Below are 25952 nucleotides of genomic sequence, written 5' to 3' on the forward strand. Positions count from 1 at the left end.
TTTTTTTTGTTCCACCTTTAGGATTTGTCCATCGGCGTCCAGCACGTAAACCGTGATCTCCACGTTCCTGGCGACGCTCTTGCCGCCCTTCTCGAACTCCCCCTTCTCCAGCGTCATGTAAAGGTCGTTCCTCATCTCGCCTGCAGGAACGGGAAACGTTGAACAGGCACAGAGTCTATAACAGCGTTATCAGCAAGCGCTCGGATCTTTGTGCGATATCTCCCTGCAGACTCTCACGAGCGGCAGGAGCAGAGAGCATTTATGCTAGCTGTGTTTAATGATGTACTGCATGCTGCCCGTGGTGATGACATTTAGGTCTATTAAATATCAGCTTTAGGTGGATTTAAAGAAAAAGAAGACGTGTTCGCTTTGGAAAATGTTATACAAAATCACTTCCAGCAGAGAGACTTTTTGTTTTCTCGGGATTCCAATTTACAAATATTTTTAATGTTTTGGGTTTTTTTTCCTTACTGAAAATGTTGCTGTTTATTTCACCTTGCAAAGATTTATTATCATTTCAATCTATTTAGAAGGGCTTGTAACTACAGCTTCTAACCACCACATGTGTTATAGAAACACACAAGCACAAAAAGTGCACACACTCCACACCGAGGCAATGCAAAAAAATTTTGGGCGATGACTCGTAAGCTGGATTTGCTTTGTCGATTATTTAAGAAGTTCTTCAAAAACTAGCAAAAAGGAAGAAAAAAATTGGAAAAAGCACATCATGCCGATAAAGTACGGTGGAGAATCTGTGTTACTGTGGGCTTGTTTTGCCTCAAAAGGGCGAGAAAATTTCAAAATACTGAGGCATTACAAATTAAAATCTTGCGTCATTAGACAAAAAACTAAAAATGTGGTTCTTTCAAGAGAATAATGATTTAACTCAACACAGAAAAGGTTTGCCGGACACAAAATTAGGCTTCTTCTCTGAACCATTGCTACTCATGCATCCTCAAATCTGCAAAGCGTGCCGGCAAACGCTTCCTGCCTCTTTGTGCAAAGCTTAGAGTCCGTCTGTGAAACTTCTGACACATAAATCCTTATGAATAGTGCGAGTGCAATCACAAGATCTCTACCACAGGGGTCAACATTGATTTCCTGTCCTTAACAACAGAAACCATAGCAACATGAGGTAGTCTATATAAACCTGTACTGTATTCTTACACACAGAGAGAAACGCACTTGGAGCAGGAAGGCTTTGAGACACGGTGAGATGTGTTTTTATGTTCGCAACAATAGGGGAACTGGAAGGAGGAAGGGAAATGGTGGAGGAGGCTGCCAAAGCAAAAAGGCACCGTGGCTTGTGCAAAAGATAACGAGGAGGAATATGCAGTCGGTCAGATGCAAATCTAGACTAGCAGCACTAGAAAAAAGGAGAAGAGACCGTTTCCTTTGCCCAAGGGCTGACTTAAACATATGAAACAAGTGAGAGCACTCAGCGTTAAGGGTCTGCAGCCAGACAAAGACAATGAAGGAGATGGTGAGGATAAATCTGTGTTAGTGAGGCCCTGGGGTAACACAGTCTGTGGTTTGTCTAACCAAACAAGGATACTCCTTCTTATTGAAGAAAATCTTCATAAATGAAACTTCCCCTCTTGTTCTTTTAAAGCTCAAACCGCAACCTTCCGTAAATTGCTTCGCGTCCTGCGTGCGTAAAATTAACAGGCGTGTGCCCGTTTGGCTCCCTGTTACAAAGTCAAGCGGATCGTCACTTGTTACCAAGGCGACAAGTGGCAACAAATTGGCGAGGGGCTTGTTAATTTAAAAGACGACAATTGTCGAGAAACAATGTTTTCTCTTTTGTAGAGTCAATAGTAGAGATAAGAGATTTCAACATAAAGCCTTTAGATGTTAACAGTCACCATATTCCCAAACCAACTAACAGCTACAATTGCGCAGGAAGATGATCTTCTGGAGTCCAGGTATGAGACATAGTTCTGTCTGTCTCTTTATGCCAACAGGTTCGATGTTACAAATGATGCATTTGAGAAACTGGCTCTGAGATCCACTGAACTCACCAAAGCACCAGATTTCCTGTTAAGCTAACAGCACAACAACGTTGCTAGCCCTCCATTACAAGTTTTTTGGCGTCTCCTGGTAGCTGTACAGGAGGTTGTAGTGTAGCGTTTCTAAATAACTATATACACGACTGACGGTATATAGTTTTTGAGCTTTTTAATGTCGTATTTTGTGTCTTTTAATGTCATATTTCTCCATCATGCTAGGAGCCCTACAATCATCCATTTATTTCTCCCATCCCCATTTAAGGTTTCACCGTACGCCCAGTACAGACTGGTCCTACTTCTTCTAATTAAGTTGTGTTTCTGACAATGATTCGCATTACGCATGTTTCTTCTATGAATACCTCTTGACCTGGAACAGGCAGCACACAACTTCAATGTCAATATGTCCAAGGTTAAGGGTTCTGAAACCCGACGTGATCAGTGGTTTGGTGAATGAACTGACTGCAACTGGTTTGAATTAGAAACTATACCATCAGTGCTAGTTACAAAACAGAAAAAAAAAAACAGTTTAAAGCAAATGTAAGCATAGAGATCTGTTGAACCAGGATCTTGAGGTATTATATGAAATGGGACGAGAGCCATCTTAAGTTGAGAGAAAAAGGGGGCATTTGAAAAGAAAGAAATTTTCATTTTCAAAACATTATATTTAATAAAAAATATTGCTTCCATCCCATCATCCATCAACCTGTTGTGCAAAGCAAACAATAGCGTCCTTGAAAAGAAGGCTAAAGAGGCTAGGAGGTTCTGGAAAGTCCTACCTGGCATAATGATGTCAGAGAAGCCCAGCTTCTTGGTGATGCACACCCCGCGGGTGAAGAGGCCCATGTACTCCCGCCTTAGTTGGTCTATGTCTCCATGGAGAAGCTGCAGAGCCACCGCCAAACCTTAAAATATGAGATAATGACAACATTCTTACAAAGCCACAGCACTGCCTTGGCTAGTTCCTTTCCATCGCTTTAGCAAAGGCACTCGATGAAGAGCTCAAAATAAAACGCAGCCCTGGGGTCAAGATAATAAACGGTCACATATTGGCAGTGAAGTGAAATGCAAAAAGGACACAGAAGTTTTATTAGATGCATGACTATGAATATATATGTGTAAGCTGCTGTGTTAACTGTATAGAGGGCAAGCAGACACCCACATGTGGACATAAACAGAAAAACACAAGCAGCCAGTGAGTCATCTGCACCCTTTCATTAGCAGGAAATCTTGCATGAAGGTAGCAGCCTCAAATCAATATCCCTTAGAACAACTCCAACGGTCGGCAAAGGTATAACAAAACCCTAGCGCGCATTCATAAAGGTTAAAACTTCATCTTTCTGATGTCCCTGTGAGTGAGCTTTTCTGTGATCCTGGTGAAGAGCAGGGGAGTCGTCTCGGAGAGAAGGCGAGATAATGAAGGTGGTAATCTCTGTTGTGGATGCAATTTGGAGGAAGTTGTGAGGCAGTCTAGAAATTGTTAAGTAGGAGTCAAAGAGAGACGACGTGCCGGATAAGATTTCCAAGTTTTCCAACTGGTCGGTCAAGACTTTCAGTGATTGTACTGTGCCTGCGAAGTATGCCGCAGCGCTGCATCTCTAATGAATTTTAGCTCGACTTCTCATCACTTTATTTACGCCATTATGAACCGAGGGACAAACCTACAAAAAGGAACATGAAATTGTCAAACACTGCAGCTTTAAGAGGCCACTTGGGGCTTTCTCAATTCTACAATCCTCCCAGTTTACCGCATAAAAATATTTAAGAGGCCAGTGAGTACAAACGATGACAGAACATAATCAAACATTTACATTTGTTATTTTCAAAAGCCTAAAAAGAAGATTTAGGCTCAAACTGCTTAAATAAATACAAATAATAAATTTTTTTTTGCATATTTTACTAAAGTAATTAAATTGGGGGATGAAAATGAAATGTAAAGGATTTGTATATTAAAAATAATCAATTATTTTTACACATTTTTTTAAAATTTATACATCATTAGCTAATTTGAAGCACTACTGTGTCTCAGTTAATAAAGCCCAGCATCTGATTGGCTAACCTACAAAACAACTCGGATGCAGACCAAACACCTTTTCTTGGGCCCAATGAATGATTTAGCTTTGCCATAACAAAAATATGTAATTCACAAAAATTATTCATTTATTTATTTAAGATAAGAAACGATGCATTTATTTGACACACAATGCTCCAGCTATATAATAATTTTCACATTTAAAAATAGCAATTTGGGGCCTTTCTAATGTATTGAATTGTGGCACTTCTGGATTTCCATACTTAATTATTTAAAGTCTATGCTACTGGTTGTGTTTAGATTTGAGCTCCAATGTCATGGTTAAAGGAAAGATGAACTTTTCTTTAAGTCAGATTATTCTTTATAAAAAATTATTCTTGATTTAACATTGTTCCTATGTCTTGGGCCACTAATTCAAAATTAAATCTTATCTTAGCAGACGAGGCTCTACAGCCGCTAGCAGCTGCTCGCCTCCAGTCACAAATCCTCTGTGCACGGTGACGTTTGACAGCCTCCGAATGTTTTCTATTGGAGCTGTCCTAGTCAGAACTTCCACTAGCAAAGACACACAACGTCTCTGTGACAGAAATGGCCAAGTCCATTAGTGGCGTTGGAGCACAGGTCACGGAGTATGAGTGATGCCCAGCTGGAGAGCAAACCAAGGCAGGTTCCACAGTCACCATGATGGAGCGACTGCCTGACCCCAGAGCAGAGAGGAACAGATTGAGGCCAAGTATTTTCCTCTCTCCCCTGTAGAGGACCGAGTATTTCATACTTTACTGGAGCGCACTCATTAGAAATTGTGTAGGGGTGGTGGATGGGGAGTGTTCTTGACTAGTACAACAAGAGCAAGTAGGAAAAAAAGTACACAAGTTTTTTTATTTTTTTTTTTATTTTACTGAAAAATTTTGGGCTTCTCCTACGCACTGAACCCAGGCCAAATCTTCTGTTTACATGTTTACTGGATGTTCCAAAAAATTGTTGAGCATAAAACACATTTATCTGAAAGTTGTCACCGTTAATTTAAATTTGAATTATTATTAATTTTTAACCAAAAGCCTTTATTTACCTCATTGGTGACACAAAGAACGCTTTTAAATTTCTGGGTAAGGTGCCAGTCTGCCAGGTCTCCATCCTACTGTACTAGATAACTAGAAAAAAAAAATCTAATTTGTATATTAGAGCCTCAGGAGTGGCTGAGAACATCATCTAAGGAACTGCAGGAATCACTTGTCTCAGTTGAGGTCAGTGTTTGTTACACAACAATAACAAAGGGAATAAAAATGGCCTCCATGGGAGAGCTCAAAGGTGAAAACCACTGACCATGAAGAAAGTAAACCCACAAAACGGAGCCTTTTGAAAGGTGTGCACCCACTGCATTTGGTGCAAAACTATAAGAACAAACTATGATGACAGTTATGACATAGTGCAACGATCTGAGCCCGCTGTGCTGTTTCAGAACCTGGACAAACCCCTGTAATTAATTGAGCCATGAATTCTCCTGTCCACCACAAAAAAAAACTGAAGGAGGAATCTCTGGTCATCAGGTTGTGACCTTAAGCTCAAGAGCTCTTGCATTATGCACAAAAATAAAGACCCAGATGGACACAAGTTCTGCTCTGAATGGGTAGAATAAATATAAAATAGAGTTGCAGTGACATGACCTTAAACAGGTCACCCATGCAAGAAATGAATTTAAAAACCTTGCTTGGCATTTACTCTGGTTTGATTTCATATTGTAACGATTAAAAAAAGCAGAAGAAAAAAACTTTAAAAGGTGCAAATAAGGGAAAACTATATGTGAATATTACTTCCAGTCTTTTTTTCTATTCACAAACTCTTAAAGCGATTGCAGGGAACTAGGATTGCTATTGAGCTTGGTAGCTGTAGCCGAGGCTGATAAAAAACACCTTCAACCTTCGCTGTTCTCAGCCCACCCAAACTGCCTCTTCTCGGCTTTGAAAGAGAGAGAGAGAGGGAAAAAAAGAAAAACCCAACACAAAACAAAACAAAAACAGAGTGAGTTGTCGCAGCCTCTTCTGTCGCTGCCTACACGCACGCATGCGGACGTGGGAGCCGAATTATCAGCCTGACTCACACGGAGCCAAATTCTTATGAAATCCCATTTATGGACCACAGAGTCCAAGTAAACAAAACCATCATCTCTCTAGTCCGTTGAATTCAGTTATCTGAAAAGGGGAACACGCGGCTGAGATAAGGAAACAGAGATCATCGTCAGGGCTCATCGTCGTGAGGAGAAAAGGAGCTTTCCTTCATATAAACTCCTCGAGTATTTTGTGTTTTAGAGTAAAACTGATGTAAACCGCCAGTCCATGTCAAAAAGGGGAGAAACGCAAACAAATATGTGCAAACCTGCACAAATGTGAGCGTGGGATTATCTCACTCTGCTGCACACTTATTTCCCTCCTAGCCGACATGAAGAGTGATGAACGGTGCAGGAACAAACTGCAAATGAGACGTTCCTAAATAATGAAGATAAACGGCCATATTTTTGCCTCTATATGTTCACACTGACATGTTACGCTCTCTTTAGTTTTCGAGCGCTGCCCCGTCAGGTCAAATCTGTTATTGTTGTGTAACTGTAACTCAGCTGCAATTACGTAACGCCCTCCAGAATTGGCATGCCTCAAAAAGACACGTAAAATGCTTTAAAGCTAATCTGTTACTCCAGCTGTGCAATCTCACACTTAAATTTTTAGAAATGAGGAAAACTCATATGTTAGATCGTTATCCTGCTGAAAGTCTGAATGACGGCCCTGTTGCTGTAAAGATCATGGACTATAATCCGACATCAATTAAGGCTGAGGCAGCTGCTTAGTACAAGTAAGAGAGTCTTAAATTTTTGAGAAAAATCTACAGCAAACTCCCAACTCTTAGTGCTATTTGTTGATTTTGAATTTCCACAATAATGCTCAAGAAACCGGAGGGTCTGACTGATATAATTTGGCAGTAAGCAGACAAAAACTGCATTGATTTGATTGATAACATAATATTTAAGAACACTTAATGTTTAGTCTAGAGTCTGGAAGGCCACATAAAAAGCTATGGCGGGCCAGATTTGGCCCACGGGCCTCAAGTTTGACACATGCGGGTTAAACAATTCAACATTCTGGTGATGATGATGATTTTACATATAGTATGACGATTTTCCAGTCTTATCTGCAGACATCCAGCAGAGTAAAGTAGAGAAGCGCAAACACACAATTGGTGGATTCAACGGTACGGACACCGAACTGCGCGCCTTTTCTCCTGATCGTTTGATCCCATGGGAGAGGCTCTGCGACGCCAACAGGGCCAAGTCAGCGTAAGTTACAGTGATGAGCAAATAAAGCCGAATTCTCAGAAGAAACCTGATTAAGATTTCGCTGGAAGTCGAGTGCGAGATAAGAAACCAGCAGGAGGAGGAAAGCTGTGACGAATCAAGTAAACGGGTGCTTAGCTTTCCAATTATCAGATAGGGCTTCGGTTTTTGTTGTGCCTATAACTAAGGACTACAATAGGCTTTGTAATCCCCTCACCCCCCACAATATGAACACATTTGAATTCTTTTATGCTATTTAAGTGTTACTTTGAAAGCACTGCTCAGACTCTGCACAACGTGCTTAATGGCTCTTACTCATGAACACGCACGCGCTTGAAGTGATAACAATAAGTTCCCTCAAGAAGTTATTGGTCTTCTGGGGGATTCTTGACATTCTGCTAACCACTTTTCTACAATTCCCCTGCTTACTGCCAACACTCCTTAATTACCACGCTGCTTTATTAGGTGAACAATGGTGTCACCCGGTCTCCATGCCAGCCGTTAGATGCAGCATGCACACCAACCGGCTGTTTGGGAAACATGCAAAAACCTAGAAATCAGACATTTAATTTCTCAGGTTAGGGTCATTGTTTGGAAATGTATTAGTAAGTGTATGTTTGCGTACTTTCGTTGCCCTTTCTATTCTCATTTCTGTATTTTCGGTGCATTCTTCCTCTAGTTTTCAAGTCATTCTTCATCATTTGCAAGTAAAAACTGAATGAAAAACGATATACAAAGAGGATCTCCTCGCTTCTTTTATGTCACTTTTATGACACCTTTTCACACTGACTAACAGTTTTTCTTTGACGTCCCAAGGCACTGAATGTTCTCACTCGCCGCCAACCTGTTGCCACGGGAAACTGCTGATGCTGGTGTTCAGCGCGATGCAGACGCACCTTCTATTTATAAAAACCATCTGAATGCATGTGAAATTGCAGGTTTTCTGCACACACAAGCCATCCAAGTGCTCCTCCAAAACAGCGACTTTTAACATCACAGAAAAGCTGAATCTGACATCAGGGATACAGCTAATACAGAGTTAGCTGGATCTGGCAATACTTTGATCATTTTTACCAAAAAATGATCAAAATGATCAAATTTGATCATTTTTTGGCATTGTAAGACTGATAACACTTCCCCCCACACCCCCCAAATGAAACGATAGAGGACATAAAAGATTCTTACCAGTGTTGGATCCAGACAAGTTGTACCTGGAATTGGCCTTTCTTATTATGTTTTCGTGGATTTGGTACCACTCAATCTCTGTGTTGCATCTTAATTGGAAACAAAAAATAAAAAATATGTAAGTATAGTTTTACAGAAGTGAATGCTACATGTGGCTGGGATTTTTACTGACTTGTACAAATCATTCCATCTCAAATACATATGTACTCCCCCACTAATGTTAGTAAAATACTCCGTAGCAAGTCACGGCTCAAACACAACGTCAAGTAACTATCAGCATGATTTCAAGTGGATTTTTTAACAGCACTTCTTTGCTGTATCCCATGCAAACTGGCTGTTCGCGACTTTTTATCAAACCTAACAAATCTTTAATGAGGTTGAGATCAGGACACTTTTCAGTTTTATGCTCCATGACCTTATAGGTATCAGGCTTTTATTCATTTCCTTTATGTGTTAACCATCTTTGTTTTCAATGGGTGTTTGCATTGTAAAACACTTGGCGGTTTTCTGACCTGCGACGTAAATAAAACTTAATTGCTTACTTTCTAGAGCACTTTCATAGTTCTTTGGACTCTCTGATTGTTTTATTTGTCAGTATAATGATTTGTCAAACAAGCCGTATGCTGGTAAAAAAAAATGTGTCTACTAACAATGATTAAACCTAATTGCTAACAAGAAGCCAACATAAGTTTTTAAGTCCATTATAAGTGCATGTATGCGTAATTTTGACCATGACTGAATTGGAGAAGATACACAAAGCATTCAAACTTCTAAGCTGTATTGTTGTATGAATATATCATGAAGATGATTGTAATTAAAACAGGTTTTTTTTTCCCAAATGGAAAATTTAATCACCTAACGTACGACGGAAACAAAATATTCTGCAGATCCAAAGTCCCAAAAACATTCAGTTAAAACTCTATAAAGACACAACTAACAAACCCTGCTTACTATTGTCACGCATTTAAAACAGGAGGCAGCATTTTGGAGCTAAATTTACATGTTCCATTTATAATTTGGGTCAAATTTCTGTGTCACCCATAACTTATAACCTCGAGGGTGTCACGGGAGCAAACAACATTGGACAGGCGAATGCTTCCTCTGACACTCCTGCAAACAAAGCCCATCAGAAAAGGAGTTTTTATTTTATTTTATTTTTCTTTTGCTAAAAGTTATATTCTAATGGACCAAAAAAAAAAAAATTATAAATTATTGTTGGCTCCGAAGCGTTCCACTGATTTAAAAAAAAATAATAACAGAAAGATTTTTCCCTCTGACTTACGCATAAACCTTCAGTAAGTGGTCATCCTTGGAGTCAGCAGTGAGGAGGTCCGCAATGCTGACAACAGCACAGCCGAACGGCCGCCTGTACTGCACACTGCACGTGTTCTTCTTCTCTCCTGCTCCCATCCTCCCTACACACACACACACACACACACACACACAATACAGAGCCAAAGAGAATTATTAAAATGCACCATATTCTATTGAACACAAATAAACCAAAGCAACCCTGGAAAAGTTCGTCAACTTCAGCAACTCGAATGTAAACGTGAAACCCAAATGTAGCTGCATCGTACATAGACCATAAATTCCACTCATCAAAATATTAAAATTGAAATATTATACAAGACCAAATATTTTTTTAAAATATCAGAATTTCATTGATCTGAATAAGAAGTGAACACTTCAATAAACAAACAATGTTATAAAATTTTCACTTTTGCCTGGTCAATGGTCAATTCTCCCTAATGGAAAGTTTTCCTTCCACTCAACTTTCCATTGATATACTTAACCTAGTAATGAGATTCACCCATTAGATCAGTGCTTCTCAATTATTTTCTGTTACGCCCCCCCCTAGCAAGAAGAAAACTATTCGCGCCCCCCACTCCCCACCGTGACTATCCGTCTGCATATCAGCTCCTCTGCTATGGTGTGGGGCTTTTTGCACTGTGCAATTTGGTACGCCACCTTATATGATGCTAACAGCGCTCGATGGTTTACTGAAGTAGCCTTCACAAAGTGGGATGACTGTTGGCAATATTCAGCACGTTTTCGCTGAAAAAACTCTAGCGGCTCATCGGCGTGATTGGAGTGTAACGTATTTAAGTGACGCGCTAATTTATTTGGCTTCATGCTGTCCGCTGCGAGCATTTTTAGGCACAGAAACACACCGGTCTTTCCTCTTCTTCAACTGTAGTGACAGTGAAGCCAAGCGCTAAATACACTTCGTCGTATTTCCTCGTCTTAGCTTTCGGTGACTTTCTTTTGTCTCATTATTATCTTTGTCTCTCTCTGCTTTTCTTTTCATCCCTGTTAAAACTTTTTCATGTTGGGGGTTGTTATGTTGAATAACGGAGGCTATAGACAGAACGCAGTCGGAGCTTTCTGTTGACTCAACACTGCTAACCAAGGCAAACCTGTTGTCTTGTAAGTCGTAAAATGTTGCACTGTCGCAAACGTGACAGAAGTAACAATGACAGCGCCACTGCCGCCTACTGTAGTGGATGCGCAATTACACTTTATACTAGTACGCCCCAAAAAAAAAAAAAAAAAAAAAAGCCTGTTCCCCAGGTTCACACGCGCCCCCCCAGGTATTGCACCGCACCCCACTATTTGAGAACCACTGCATTAGATGAACATAAAAAAAAAAATTATTCCTACCAATTCTTATGATGTGTACGACAATGTAGACGTCTTTCCGTAGGTCGCTGCTTCCCAAATCCTGAAAGAAGAACAGGACTCAAACGCTCTGCTGCTTTTTTACTTTACCGTATGAAACATTTGCACACAATCGCTCCCTGACAATACTCACCACAAACAGCGTGCATTGTCTTTCCGTCTTCTCAGGCCACTTGGGCAAGCCGTTTTTATTCAGCCTGACAAAGAAGCGTTCGCTGTAGGAGAGGAGACAGACGGAGGGAGAGAATACACGCGCACACACACGCACACACACACACACACACACACACACACACAATGATTAAGGAGGTCAGGAGCATATGCTGACTGTCGTGCAGGAAAAAAAACCGAGTGTGTCCAAGTTACTCTGCGAGCAGGAACAGAATAAAGATTAGAAACCGTGTCAGAAATGTCAAGTGCTGAGCAGCAGGCATCGGAGGAATCACTTCAAAGATCAAACCGCATGCCGTAGCGCTCTGAAATGGAATATGAGGCGGCAGAAAGGCAAGCCGAGAAGAAAGATGGAGAGTGTGATCTTCCAATTCCCAACACAGATTATCTGGAAAAACGTCTGACGGGTGACGGAGTTTTCTTTGGGTTGGTAAAAGTCTGATTTGTAAATATCGACGCCTTTGGTGTTTCATATTCCGGCCTGCCGTTACAATAACGGAAGAAAGAAACGGGATGTAGGCGATCGGACGATCAAGATAAAAATGTTAAATTAATTCATTAATTTATACAGTCATATTACCACAGTTGTTATATCAACGGCATCTTTTTTTTAGCCATGCGGATTTGACCGAAAGTTCAAATCTACTTTTTTTTAAAATCCCATATCCTAATGCTGCCATCATGGATAAGTTGGCCTTGTGGATGGGTTTCTTTTACTTAGAAATGCTCTAATAAGTTGCAGTTCCTCTCTTCCTTCTTGAAGCGTTTCACTTTTCATCTTTTCTGCTTACAGAAACAAAACCGGCCGAGTTCTGTTCAAGCGCGGATCATTTTCAGCACAATTCGAAACGCCTCCAAAATTCCAGTCTGCACAACATCCCTGATGTGAACATCTGCACCTAATGGATAAAACAAGAAATATGTGAAAACGAAACAACTCTGACCTCAAATGCACCAGGCCGCCTTTGAAATTGAATGTCATGCAAAAAAAAAAAAAAAGAAGAGTGAATCTTGGCACTCTTTTCTTTTTTCCTCCTCTGTACTTCATCCTCCCGCCTTTTATATTGTGCATTTTAAGCGAGGCAGCAGCCATGTCCTGCTGGGCGCCTCTCATCCTGGCTGACGAACTGAAGGCTAATCCAGTTAGGTGACTTTCACAGTCTACAGATAAGCAGAGAGAAAACCTTGTAATTCGCCAGCGCTCGACAATGGGTGAGGCCGCTAGCCCTGCTAGCTTCCACCAGCTACAGTAGGCGCATCTGAACAGATCCTATAGGTTTAATCCAGCAACACTAAGAGCTGCACACAGAGATTAAGATGCAAAAATCCATTTCCCAAATTCTTATATTTATTTTCCCACTCTCTTTTGTATTGGAATTAATCAAGTGCTCAGTTATTTTTAGGCTATTTTAGACAATAAAGCAGACAAATAAAAATATAAAAATGCAGATCAGGCTGAAAATATGAAAGGAGGGAAGAAAGGTAAACTTTCACACAATGGGGAAACATCTACAAGAATAAATATTTGTGTATATTTTGCAGTCGAACAGCTTAAACTACACGAGAACCGTGTATTTAAAGTCACGACAGAATCCCAAAAAATTTCCGCTGATGTAAATATGAGGTGAAGCTGAATGCGTTGTGTATGTAGGGCAGTGGGTGCTCATGCCTGAATTAATTATGCTCCTGATAATTAATTATACAAGCTCTCATGATTTTTCATACATGTATTCCTTCTGTAAAGTTTTCCCTTTTTAAAATCAACAGTATTGGAACGAGTCGGTCTGCCGTCAGATTGATTTCATTTCCTCATTAGCCTCTCTCTCTCTCTCTCTCTCTCTCTCTCTCTGTCTGCGACTTTACACGCCATTTCTCCCAACCATATGGAGACGGATGCCTTCGCATACAGACTTGAGATTTCTGTCAGCGCTCCCCGAATCCTAATTAGCGGTCTCATTGTCGAAAAACCCCAGCCACCAATAGACGACCGCTCCAGCGAACGCGGAGGCTCTGGCCGATCCTGCCCTTGACGCGACGCGAACCCTCCCTCGCCGGCAAATCTTCTGTCTCGCAGCTGAAGCGTGTTGATCACCAGAACCAAGGGGAGCCACGTTCCGACCCCGGTGGGACCTTATCTGCCTCTATCACCCCCTCGCATTAGCATAGCCTGAGTGGCCGTTTTCCCTCCCCACTGGGGTCTGAAGGCGCTTGCTGCTCCCCTCGGCTAATTGCATCAGGAGCAGGGCGCTCACCCGATAAGGGCTGGGGAGGCTGAGGATCGGTTGTACCGAGCAACGGACATGCAAAAAAAGGGGTTTAAATTCACTCCCACTGTGCCTTCCAATCAGAAAAGGAGATTTTAAATGCGACACTTGAGGCTAAATGGAAAACTGACAAGAGCACACCTAAAAAAGAAGAAGAATATACCTCAAATTTGAAGAAAAAAATCAATACAAGAATAGATGGTGCAAAGAAAAGGAAAAAAAAAACTCCTGCAGGTAGCAATGGAGTCCTGGAAGAAAGGATTTTTAAAAGTGACCCATTATGCTTCCCTGAACAGGTGAAAACATGTTTATTAGATTTTTTTTTTTTTTTTTTTTGCACAAAATCATTCTTAGATCAAGAGATTTTAGTCAGATCAGTTCTGCCTATCTTTGGCTGCTTTTGTTTAAGGGTGTCTTGTCACTTTAAATCCAAATAAGCTGCTGCTGCTGCCGGTCACGCCGCCCCGAACTCAACGTGTTCACTCGCATGTGAAAACCTCTGCAAACAAATGCGCAACTGTGTAACCGTACATCTTTGACAAGCAGAAGTAGAGCCTTCTGCACAACCAACAGGAATGCAGCATATGGTTTCTTATTGGTTAGTCAAAACACTTGTCTTTTCCAGCAGCCATTGTACAGCGTAACATGCTGGAGCTCCGTTGGGGTTGCTAGGATAATTTAGGAGGTTCTTGAAACAGCAGTAACTGTTTGCCAAAAATAGGAAAAAAGAGAAAATACAACTGGGTGTTTTTTTTTTTTTTAAGATCTTGGGCTGTTTTATAAGCAGTTAAGATCCAAATGGCAGTGTTTAAACATGCAGAATGGCAATTTTGCGTAATAGGTTCCCTTTAAGCTGGCTTTTGATTGTCACAAAAAAACTTACACAGCAAAAATAACAAAAGAAAACGAACAACAACAAAAAACGTGGAGGACCGGCGTGAGCACGGCACAGCATGACAAGTGCAAGCGTGTGCGCACCCTGTCGAAGGGCTTGACAAGGAGTCCCTGCTGGACCCAAAGAAGTTGCCATGGCTGCTTGAGTTGGCGCAGCATTGTGGCGATGGGTCAGAACCCCATCTGCTCGCACACGCAAACGTCTGACAAACACCAGTGACAACACAGTAGGAGCAGCAACAGTGTGGCGCTCTGCCAGCTGGATTACGTTAATGTGCGCGTGTGTGTGTGTGTGTGTGTGTGTGTGTGTGTGTGTGTGTGTGTGTGTGTGTGTGTGTGTGTGTGTGTGTGTGTTTGTCCATGCGTATTCACAGTCAACACTGATGAGTTACCACGGCGATTGTTTTCCAAAACTGCGCTCACAGAAGACAGGGAATGGGACTCTTAGGGCAGGGCTTCTAAACTCAGAGTCTCTTTATTCCAACACTGCTGCTATTTTTAGCTTTTTTTAATGCAAATGTAAAGTAATAGAAAAAGCCCGGAAAGAGTATTTGCCCCCTAGAGATATCTTGAACTTTTACTTATATTCTTTCTTATAAACGCTTCAACCTAATTTTAATACCAGACAGAGAAACTGGAGTAAATACATTAGGCAACTTTCCCTAATTAGGTGAAAAAACCAACCCAGTAAAGCCGGATATGGAAACATTAACTACTCCCTTGTTAAATCACGAATTAACTGTGATTAACCGCAGTTTTTGTTACACAGAGAAATACTCTGACTGGACAAAAACAAAACAAACAAAAGAACCACTGAAATAGAAATTGTCTGACAAACATGAAGTAGGTGAAAAGATTCAAAAAGTATCACATCGTCCCCCATTTGAGAGAACAGCCGTCTCAAATGTACTAAATTACGTCTTGATGATCCCCAGCGCACTTGTGTGATAATCCAAAGGACACCAGCAAAAAACTTTTACAGAGAGCCATAGTCAAAGTCTTTATATAAATCAAATTTAGATAAATTGCATGGCCTTGCCAGGAGGATGCCACAACGAGTTATTGCGTTTAGGCAACAATTACTTAATCATCATCATCTGAGCTCTGCATTTCATATTTACTCCAGTTATCGCCGCCTAATCTTAATTACCGTTTAACCATCTGAAACGGCAAAAACAGAGGAAATCTGTAAGGAAGTGCGTTCGTTTGTTTTATGCGTCCTTTGCGCGAGTCTCGCAGTAAAGTTGGACGAACGATGTTTATCGCGCGTCGCATAACGACGTGATTAGCATGATTGCTGCCTTTGTTCAAAATCAAATGCGTCACAAAACGGATAGCGTGTGATTACTTAAGTCTGGTTAATGTGCTCAATAGCAGCAGATAAAAAGAGGAAATAAAGGAGAGCTGCAGAGAGAAGGGAAATCAGAAGGAGAAGTGATCCAAGTGGAGCATAATCACAGCAGTGGACAGTAATTATGCACTTGTAAAATAAGGAGCGAGGGGGGGAAAAAAACATGATTATTTTGAATGGGAGAGCTAAAAATTGATCAGTGATGATTTAATGGGTTTTAATTGAAACTCTTTCAAATCTTTCATAACTGTGGCTTTGGTTTGTGTACGCAGAGCTGCATTAATCAATCCTGCTGGCTCATGACAGTGGTGACTAAATAATTTCTGGTTTTAGAGAACATACAGTTGAAGTATTTTAGCACTGAAAGCCACTAAAAATATTTAAAATATGCTGTTCCCGTGATTTAAATCACTGTTAATAAGACACCAGAGAGCATAGAGTAAGACTCTGCTTCTGCTCGCTGTCAGTAAACTGGAGTTCCCTGAAAACTTAAAAAAATAAATAAATAAATAAATAAAATCAGATGAAAAGCTTGTGAAAAATGGCATGGCCCACTTTCAGCTTTCTCCAAGTTTAAATTTTGAAATTGCAGTTGTTTTTCCTACAATTAAAAATACATTTTAGAAGCCTCAAAAGCATCAGGACCTGATTAAGGTTTCAGAATAAAGCGTTGCAGTTCTCAAAAGCAACAATTTGAACAATTTAAATCATAAGCCACAGACTGGAATAATTCCTCTCATACCATCAATAAGTATATGCAATGCTATTTTGGCTGAAGCAGTGATAGTACTGGCATTACCGCTTGTAATACAAGCCAAATGTTTTTTTCTTTTTCCGTGTTTTTGCTCAGTTATCAAACGAGCCCATTCCTCTGAACAGTCAATTATTCACACAAGTGGTGAGAAAAAAAATATTCTTCTGACTTGAATTATAGTTAAAACAACTTTTTTTTTTTTTTTTTTTTTTTTGCAATAGAGTCCTAGATAAAGTAATAAAACATTCGGTCCAATCAGTATCACCCCTCATGTTTCTGTTGTCATACTGTGAGGCAAAAGAGACGAAAGCACGACTTTTTCAAAAGAAGCTCCGCTGATACCGCGCTCGTTCCTCAGCCCACTCGCTGTTCAGCCCCCTCGTTTTCTCTGCCCTTAAAAAGCCTCTTGTTTTTTGGACATAAAATGGAATCTCCTCCCTTTGAACTATGAATCTAGGGAGCTTAATCGTCGTCCCCTCTCTCCCTCTCTTTTCTGGTGGAGTGGGGGTGACGGTTCATCAGGAGGATGTGGCATGTGTGGACGTATCCATTCGTGCTGCAGGAGCGGACTCTATGGGTGAAGAGGCTCTTTCATGTGGCGGCTCAGACGTCATCATTTAACAGTAACGGCACGGCCTCGCCCACTTTTATGTGTCCAAGTGGACTTTAATGAGAGGCTCCATGCGAAAAATGTTTGTGACTGTAATTTGACCAAACAGAAAATGTCAGCTAATTTAAAGAAACTGCAAACCAAAAACAATTTCTGATTATCTTGTTGCTTTGCCGGCTTGAGAGATTAGTTTTTTTTTGTTGTTTTAGACACAGGACAAAAAAAAACTTAAGCTTGGAAATACAAATATATTGAAATAACATCTTCTCATACATATTTTATGTACTCAAAATCAATTCCATAGCTAATCAAAGCTGGAAAAGACCAACTTTTCCAGACAGAGGTTTGTGTTGCTGCAGGGTTTTCACCTGAGCGGCCGATTCTCCCGTCCATCATAAATGTGAAAGAAGACTTCCAGCTCCTCCCCCAGGTTGGCGCTCATCAGGCTCTTCACATGGACAAACAGGTGGTGGGTGCTCGCGGGCGTAGCGGTCTCCTTCTTACGATGCCGATGCTCCATCTGCAGCAAACAGGAGAAAACCACATTAAAAGAACAACAACAAAAGAAAAAGGTTTTCCTATCGCTTTCCAACAGCTGGAGAATCTCTGACATTTGCAAGTTCTAAAAAAACAGAAAGAAAAGTTAAAAAGTTTGTGAATTTTAAGCCTTGAAAGAAACACGTACAACCAAAGGGGGGGAAGAGGAAGAGGAAGAAGAAGAGAAAGAAGAGGAAGAAGAAGAAGAAGAAGGAGAAGGAAAAGGAGAACAAGAAGAAGAAGAAGAAAAAAAACAACACATTTGCTTCGGTTCTTTAAATACAAGCCAATCGCATTTTAGCTTCTGTATTTAATATTGAATTTCCAAGTCAGAGATAAATAACATCCCCCCCGAGACATCCCACAGCGGGGCGCCCATCTTTGCAGGCAGATTTGCATTTATATCCAAACCTCCAAAGAGGCTCAGATATAGATTAAGTGAAAACAGATCGGGGTAATAAAGCATGTAATATTCCAGACTGCCTACAGCACCAGAAGGTAATATGGTGAGAGCTTCAGCTGGATTGTTCAGAGTTTGTCTCGGTCTCATTACGAAGAAAACAATCAGCACGCCGGTTGCGGAGCGAGGCGTTTCTCAAAAAGGAGTGCATTTACTTTACAACACGTCATAAACTTCCGACATGTTTCGCTGAGATTTTAGGCGATAGGCCAAAACGAAGCAGCGCAAAAATGACGATGAAAAGTGTGGCGGTGGCATTTGTGTTCGCCCCGTTTGCTCCGATGCCTAAAAGAAGAACAATTATCCAGCCAATGTGCAAGAGCCATTTATGGTGAGGAACTAATGCCAAGTATCACCAAAAACCATGGCAACGTGAAAGCATGGGTTGGGTGTTCAGATGCCTAATAAAATCAAGAGCTGTCAACCGCCCCACCTGTTTGTAATTTAATTTCAGTATAAACGCAGCTCTTTTGTAAAAGTCTGAGTGGTTTGTTAGAGAACACAGCGCCACATGAAGATCAAGGAAGGCACAAGGCAGGCCTGGATTAGGCTATAAAACATTTTGGACAGCGTGCAAATCCACCGTGTGTGGCAGAGAACTGCCAGAAAACTCACAAATATCTGTTTGTATGTCTTCCCTGTCCAATCTGGACAAAACTAAACTACTTTGCAAAGAAGAATGGGCAACATTTTCATTTTGAGATGCGCAAAGCTGCTGTGAAGCTGTAATTACACCAAAATGGGATAAAAAAAATAAAAAAAAAGTTCCAACTCAAGGATGGCTGAATTAAAACGCATGCCAAACATTTTGGATTTTCAGCTGCAATAAAACATTATAATGCACAGCTGTGCACTGCTTTTGTTGGTCTTTCACACAAAATCCTAATACAAAAGATGATAAATGTTGGAACATAGGACTATGCAAAAAAAAAACTAGAGGTTTGAAAAAAACTTGTTCACACCAATGAAAGTAAAAAAAGGCATTTTATGTCACCTAAACAGCTAAAAGTAACAATCTCCCTACTGATGTTTTTTCCCCAAAAGGGTCAAATTATATTCGGAGCAAAAATGATCTAACGGTTTTTTAATGCAGAGCATGATTAACATAAAGTAAACGTCACATCTCAATGTGGTCTGCAGGTGGTCATTACATGCTGCATTAGGTCAGGCTATGTAGGATACCAGCAGTAAGGCCTTGCCCAGGATTGCATCATAGAACGGCAACTACCGTCTAGATCAACATGCGCATTACTGCTCACTTAACAGCATGAGAGGTTTATCCCGGTCTGCTGTCGATGTCCAAAAATACTGCACACAAACAGCACCAGATGGTCAAAGGAGGTACTGCCAAATCATGTCTTAAATTCACTGCTGTAGTGAAAACACACAACAGGAGGTTTGGGGGGGGGGGGGGACGGGAGGCGGGGAGGGGTTGTAAAAATAAGAATTTGAAAATGAGAGAAATATTAAAAAAAGAAAGAAAAAAAAAAGAAGAAGAACTGCAAATACACAACAGGGGCAAGTCAAGGACAGGGAGGAACAATCTGCTACCAAAATGACAACCTGCATCAGCAAAAGTCGCATATTGTGTTTAAAAAAAAACACCAACAAAAACTCAACCTTAGCATTAACGGTGCTGAAGCCGTGTCCCTGAGACACAACCTCCGAAACTTGTTAAATTAATATTTCTCCAGCATGAATAAATTCCGCTGCTGTTCTAATATTAATGGAAAGCTAACAGATCCGACATGAAGGGATAGTTCAGGACTTTTTTTATTTTAAAATCGAGATTAGTCAGTTCTGGAGGTCAAAGTTAACAGCTAGTCCAAAAAAAAAAAAAAAAAAGACAAACCATGGTTTAAACTAATTCTGTTTTATGAACTTTAATCCAAGGTCGTTTCATGATTGCGTGTAGAAAACCCAATGATTATTTACAAGGGAAAAAAGAATCTGTGAGGCAGAAATGATCTACCGAGCAAGCATTAAAAACGCGACTGGCCAAAGTGAAACTGTGATATAAAAGGAAACGTTAAAAAGGACAAGCCAGTAAAGATTTAAGTGAAACAGCTTTAACACCGCAGTATTTTTACACCAGGTAGTTTCGCTTAAAGTACAGGTTTCACACAGGAAGACAGTTAGAGGGACACTACCTCGAAAAATTTACTTTCGAGTTCAACAGCAAAAGTAGCTTAACGTCACTGCCGTGACGGTTACCGACTGTGGGTAGATTAACCGTTTTATACCTGTGAACAGAACCTCACTTCAGAAAATCTCATCTGTACCCTTAGGAAATTATTCTCTAGATGAATTAGCTGGAGGGGGGGGAAAAAAATAAGAAAAAAGCTGGGGAAAATATCTAGGAACAACAACTGAACGGAGATTGATGGCAGGGATGGGGGGGGGGGAGCAAAGCACGGTTCAAACTAAACCCTTTAGAAATGCCAGAGCAGTCACTGGCATTTGCTTCGTACACTCAGTGTTGCTTTGATGGGGAAATTCAGCCAGCGTGTCCAAACGTTAAGAGAAGACTCCGTACTTAGACACGACGCAAGTCAGATGTGATAAACAGGCACGACGAGAAAAGAATATGAAAAACATTGTCCTGTAGGAAACAGCTTTGCTACAAACACATCATTGAGTAAACCACTTATTCACATGAGACTCCGGCAAAGATGAGCTCATGAATCATTTCGAAAACAACAACAACGCCGCCTCTTGAAGCGACAAATATGTTTTGTCTAGCCCCGTCTCCCCCTGCATGACTGAGGCCCCAGAAATAGCCACCTGTTGGAACGATCTAAAAACAAGGCGCCCGCCGCCGACTTTAAGGGATCAGTGCCTCGGCGACGACACGGGCCGGGGCCGGGCTGCCGAGTTTGACGTAAAATGACTGGTTCCGGTGGGGGGAATGCCTAATTTGCGCTTTGGGTTTTTATTATGAGGTTATTTTGAGCGCGTCGTTTCGGGCTGCCTGATGGGAACAATCTGTGGTTATGCGTCAGCTTCTGGATGACTTGACACAAAGGACGGGGCACGGCAGAGTGACATTCCAACGGCAAGGCGAGGAGAAGAAGAAGAAGAAGAAGAAGAAGGCAGGAGACAGCTGGGCATGCCGATGTCATTTTTGTCTATTTATTTATTATTTAGGAATTTTTGAGAACAATACAAAGTGAACCAAACAAGAAGTTGGGAAAAACTACAAGAGGGAAGACAGCCAACACAGGAGGAAAGAAATTGTCTACCATGAGTCACTAACAACCTATTTAAATGTATTTTTTTTCACCCTTTTTGTTTTGTTTGTACCTGCTATTTTCTTTATGGCTTTTTAGCCAGACAAAGCATTACTTCTAATATTTTCAGAAGCATGTCTTGTTTTAATCGTATCCATAGCTACTGCGAATTGAGACTTTGGACAAACTGAATGTTGTGCATGCACTAAAAACCACAACAACACTGCAGTTTCTGCTTTTTTAACACCTTTAGATGCGTGTTCAAACAGCATGCTTAACCTTTGCTATGTAAAGCCTGGCAGTAAAAGGGGAATAAAGTTCACCCAACAGCGTTTAGAGTTGCAGGAGGCAGCTATAAAGTTCACTAGTAACCATGTTGTGAAAAGGCTCTGTAAAAAAACATAAAAATACTGTATTATTCAGAATATTTACAAAGGGATTTGTTCCTCTTTATTTTAGAGTACTAAAATACCCATGGTGCACTGCTTTGGGGCCAAACATGGACCTCAACAACCTTCAAAAAAAAATCATGAATGAGTTGTGATGAACCACAATTTTGCAAAGACGAGTTTATTTCACCAACCACAACCAATCGCTTAAGCAGAACATAAATACAGCACACAGCTAAACACCGTGCCGCAGCCTAAAGAAATTCGAGATCGGAAGAGAAAGTCGTTGAGAAACATCGATCTTTAAAGGGTTGCAAAGCCATTTCTAATTTCTGTGGGACTCCATTAAACCACAGAGAGCTTTCCCCCGCCCAAATAGAAAAAATATCAGTCATAGGTGAGCCTTCCCAGGAGTGGGTGGCCAAAAAATACATAAAAAAAAAAACGACTCAAGAGCGCATTCCCCCATTTTCCTGCCTGTCGTAAAAATTGACGAGAGCTTTGCTTAAAGCACTGCACTCCTTCAAACGCCTCAATCGAAGTCAGTGTTTGAGATTCGACAAGAATACGAGACTGGAAGAAGAAGAAGAAGAAAAGGCATCCACTAGACGATTTCAAGGAGATAAATGGTGTGAAAATATATATATATCTATTTAAAAAAAAGTCCAGTGTTAGAAAATAATTGCTCTTAGAAAATTATATATATATTTTTATATACTTTTTTAACTTCAGAGTTGAACTTTCAAAACTTTTCCCGGGCCTTTGACTAGACACAAAGGCCCGTTTCATTTAGAGAATAGGTCATTTAAGCAAATGTCCATTGACTTTTTTCAGGAAAAGGAAACTACTGAGAAAATATGAAGCCTCTGATATGAAAATATTTTTTTTTCAGATTTTTTTTTTTCTTTTTACATGTCTTTACTAAGGGTGCCAAAAATCTTGGGAGAACGCAGGCCTTCTCCCACAACAAGCAATGCCAAACAGGAAGCTTTGCCAGCACGTCCTGTGCCAGGCCTGAGTGATCCTTCACAGTTGTATGATTCACCACAATTAATGAACTAATCTCAATCTCCAAGGACTAAGTGGGAAGTATGAGGTTCAATTGCATTTGGGCAGTAGGAGACGATCCCAAGTGAGCTGACTCAGGCTGAGAATAGGGAGCCAATTAGTGGTTTTTTAAAAAAAAAGTCTATGTCTCTTTCTACATAAGTTTTTTTTAATATAAATATATGAAGAAGAAAAAAAACAACTTATTTGTAGAAGTCAAATTCAAAACAAATTTATGCATTTTTGCTTGCAACCAGGATGAAGGCAATATAATACGGAGAGCCGCAAATTAAACCGAGGCTTTTCTGATAGTAAAGTAATCCTCTTATCCTTTCCCTAAAGCCAAAATCTCAAAACGGTGTTAATTTACTTTCTGAATAAGTACAGAAAAACTGAGACACGTCATTTTTTCTTTTTTTTTTACAGACAAATCAGAAGAGCTTACGACTCAATGTTGCACGATGTTACCGACTTCTCAAGATAAATCCAACATTCAAACTTCTGGACGTCACAAATTTTACTAGCTAGATAGTAATACATGGCTGTACTGCTTAGCTAAAGGTTTCTTTCCTGCCTCCGCTCAAATGTCACATGATTTGTTGACCTTGAAGTTAACCTTTCCCGAATAGAGCCACTTGTACAACCAGTATGCCATTACATGTGTACCGTTTTAATATCGTCTTTTCCACAGAAAGCTCTCCTGGTCCACTGATTCTGTGTACGTTTGTGTTTCTCCAAGTTACAGGACGTCATCAAGGTAACATTTGAGTACCGCCTTTGTTTTCATCTCCTGCATAAAGTCGGCCTGCCCAAACACGTTGGTGCTCGTATGTTTAGTTATATCCACTTCCTGGATTGGGAAATTGATGGAGGTATTGCTGTTATTAACTTAGGAGGTTCCAAGTTTCTTTTTTTTCCCATATAAAGTTAATCCATTCTGCTGTGTCTTGGTTTAACCGTGTCTCTTTTCTTTGAAGGCCTTTAAATCAGTGTAATTTTTCCATTGAATGGACATTTAACTTTTGTGTTTTGCAGTGTCTCTTTCCAGGAGGAAGTTATTAAAGTCAGTACTTTTGCTGTTAACTTTGCCGTCATCAACTTTACACAGTCTCTTTGTTTTCCTTTCTGATAAAAAAAACAAACTCTTATGTAAGCCACAACAAAATAACAGATCACAAAATGCATAAGTTGAAGGCTTTTTCACAACTTAAGATCTCACGGAGAAACGCTGATGTAATTACAGCATTTACATGGTTTATTGTGCCTTTGTGTAATCTCATTTCTGGGTCTTTGTTCATGGATACATGCCGCGAGTGCCTTTCTTTTTTCTTTTTTTTCACTGTAGCTGGGAATTGCAGTCATTTGCTTATTTTGTAACAGAGGTGTGTTGTTTTGCTTTCATCCACTACGGCTGCCTTTGTTTCGGCTAACAACCGAAATGAAACAGATGGATTAAGGGCCTCAATTACCCCTCTCTGAAGCGAAAGCCGACACAGCGCGAGAGTACGTGTGATATAATCCCCCCCCCCTTTTGCTCTGAGCCGGGGCAGAGGAGTGGTTGCCACGGTAACAGTGGATGGGGTTCAAGAGAAGACGGGTGGGAAAAATTTTGGAGGAAAAGGCAGAGAGAGGGGGGGGGAGAAAAGGAGGAAAATATGGAAGAACGGGCAAATCTGTCCTACAGCACAAAAATATACATTACTCCTCTCTCTGTGTGTGCAGGGCTTAAATCAACTGAGTTTCTTTAGATATTTACAAACTGTAACCTACTGACATTGCGTTTTAAATGTTTTAACTATGATATGTTGGATTAATTTGTACAGTACATAATGGGTTGTGATGGTGATCATACAACTGGATCGCATTATGATTGAGTCAAATTGATTTTTGCTCAGACTGGACTCTGTATGATTTAATAGGAATTGGCCCTGCTAATCTTGTAAAGTGCATTAAGGGAAACCAAGGAAGTCAGGGGGGAAAAAAAAAAAAAAAAAAATCATATCGACTCCTAGACCTAGAAGTAAAAAAAAAAAAAAAAAAAGAAAGGAAAAAAAATCAACAGTGTCAGTAAAACATAAGGCGAAAGATTGCAGCCCAACACTTACACAGGTAGAAAAACCATTAAAGGGAAAAATCCCTCAACCATGTGAACAATAAATGAGGTTTTGACCAACATCAGGAGTCCTCACCAGTCTGTACAGTTCTGTTACGCTGATTTCGTCTGGGTCCACCATGCTGAAGTCCCGCCTGGGCACCAGGTCCAAGCAGAGTTGTCTAAAACAAACACAGATAAGACAAATCAGACACAGAGTGCTTTGAACTGTGACGCGCAGCTGCAAAAACCAACACGACTGCCACCTCAGTCGGGGTTTTAAATCCGTCTGACAAATGGTCCCACTTCTTCTTCAGCTCCTTTCCGTTTGCCCTGTCCTCCTGCACCTCTCAGCAGTTGCTCATATCCGCTTATGCGCCTCTCCAGTCTCGATTCTCAACTCTCCCAATGTGAGAGTTAAAACCGTTTTTTTTTTTTCATCATCCCTTCTCCTGCGGTTCAGACCAACACCATCCAGCGCTAGGTGTCTCCTTTGCAGCAATAAAAGAGAAAAAGGCCCACAGAGAGAGACTCTCCAAACATGTCCCCCCTCTCACTAATGATGAATGTGTGAACGTTTGAGAACGGCCAACAGTGGGAGAGTGAAAAAAATAAAATAAAAAAGGTAAAAAGCACACAGAATGAGGATGTGACACAAGTTGAGGGTTTTTTTTTCTTTTTCTTCTTTTAACCCATCAGCATTGAGCGGTAAGAGATTGGAGAAAGGCAAACAGCAGGAGGGATGGAGCCAGCGCCGGCTGTGTGAGACCGACTTGATTCGAGTGAGGAGCGCGCTTACAGCGAGCGGAGGTGACGACAAAAGACAGACGTGTGACAAGCGAGGAAAAGCTGGAGAGGAAGAACAGAGCTGCAAAAATGTGTAAGAAATAATCCGAGGCAAAAAGCGAGGAGAGATTTTTTTTTTC

The 25952-nt window shown here is 40.7% G+C and overlaps 1 protein-coding gene across 1 annotated transcript in view; it reads right to left on the bottom strand.

Annotated features, from left to right (window-relative positions):
- Positions 1–25952, bottom strand: part of dock4b (dedicator of cytokinesis 4b) — a 112453-nt gene that overhangs the window by 48487 nt on the left and 38014 nt on the right. Inside the window, exons 7-14 of the mRNA XM_014985181.2 lie at positions 25124–25208; positions 17640–17791; positions 11361–11442; positions 11210–11270; positions 9828–9960; positions 8546–8634; positions 2786–2911; positions 16–140 (exon numbers count right to left, since the gene is read on the bottom strand). Coding sequence (XP_014840667.2) covers positions 16–140; positions 2786–2911; positions 8546–8634; positions 9828–9960; positions 11210–11270; positions 11361–11442; positions 17640–17791; positions 25124–25208 — 853 coding nt within the window. The remainder of the gene's footprint in view (positions 1–15; positions 141–2785; positions 2912–8545; positions 8635–9827; positions 9961–11209; positions 11271–11360; positions 11443–17639; positions 17792–25123; positions 25209–25952) is intronic.

This window comes from Poecilia mexicana, unplaced genomic scaffold (assembly GCF_051168715.1).
Source record: "Poecilia mexicana isolate PSO_F unplaced genomic scaffold, ASM5116871v1 scaffold_23, whole genome shotgun sequence".
NCBI classification, from domain to species: domain Eukaryota; kingdom Metazoa; phylum Chordata; class Actinopteri; order Cyprinodontiformes; family Poeciliidae; genus Poecilia; species Poecilia mexicana.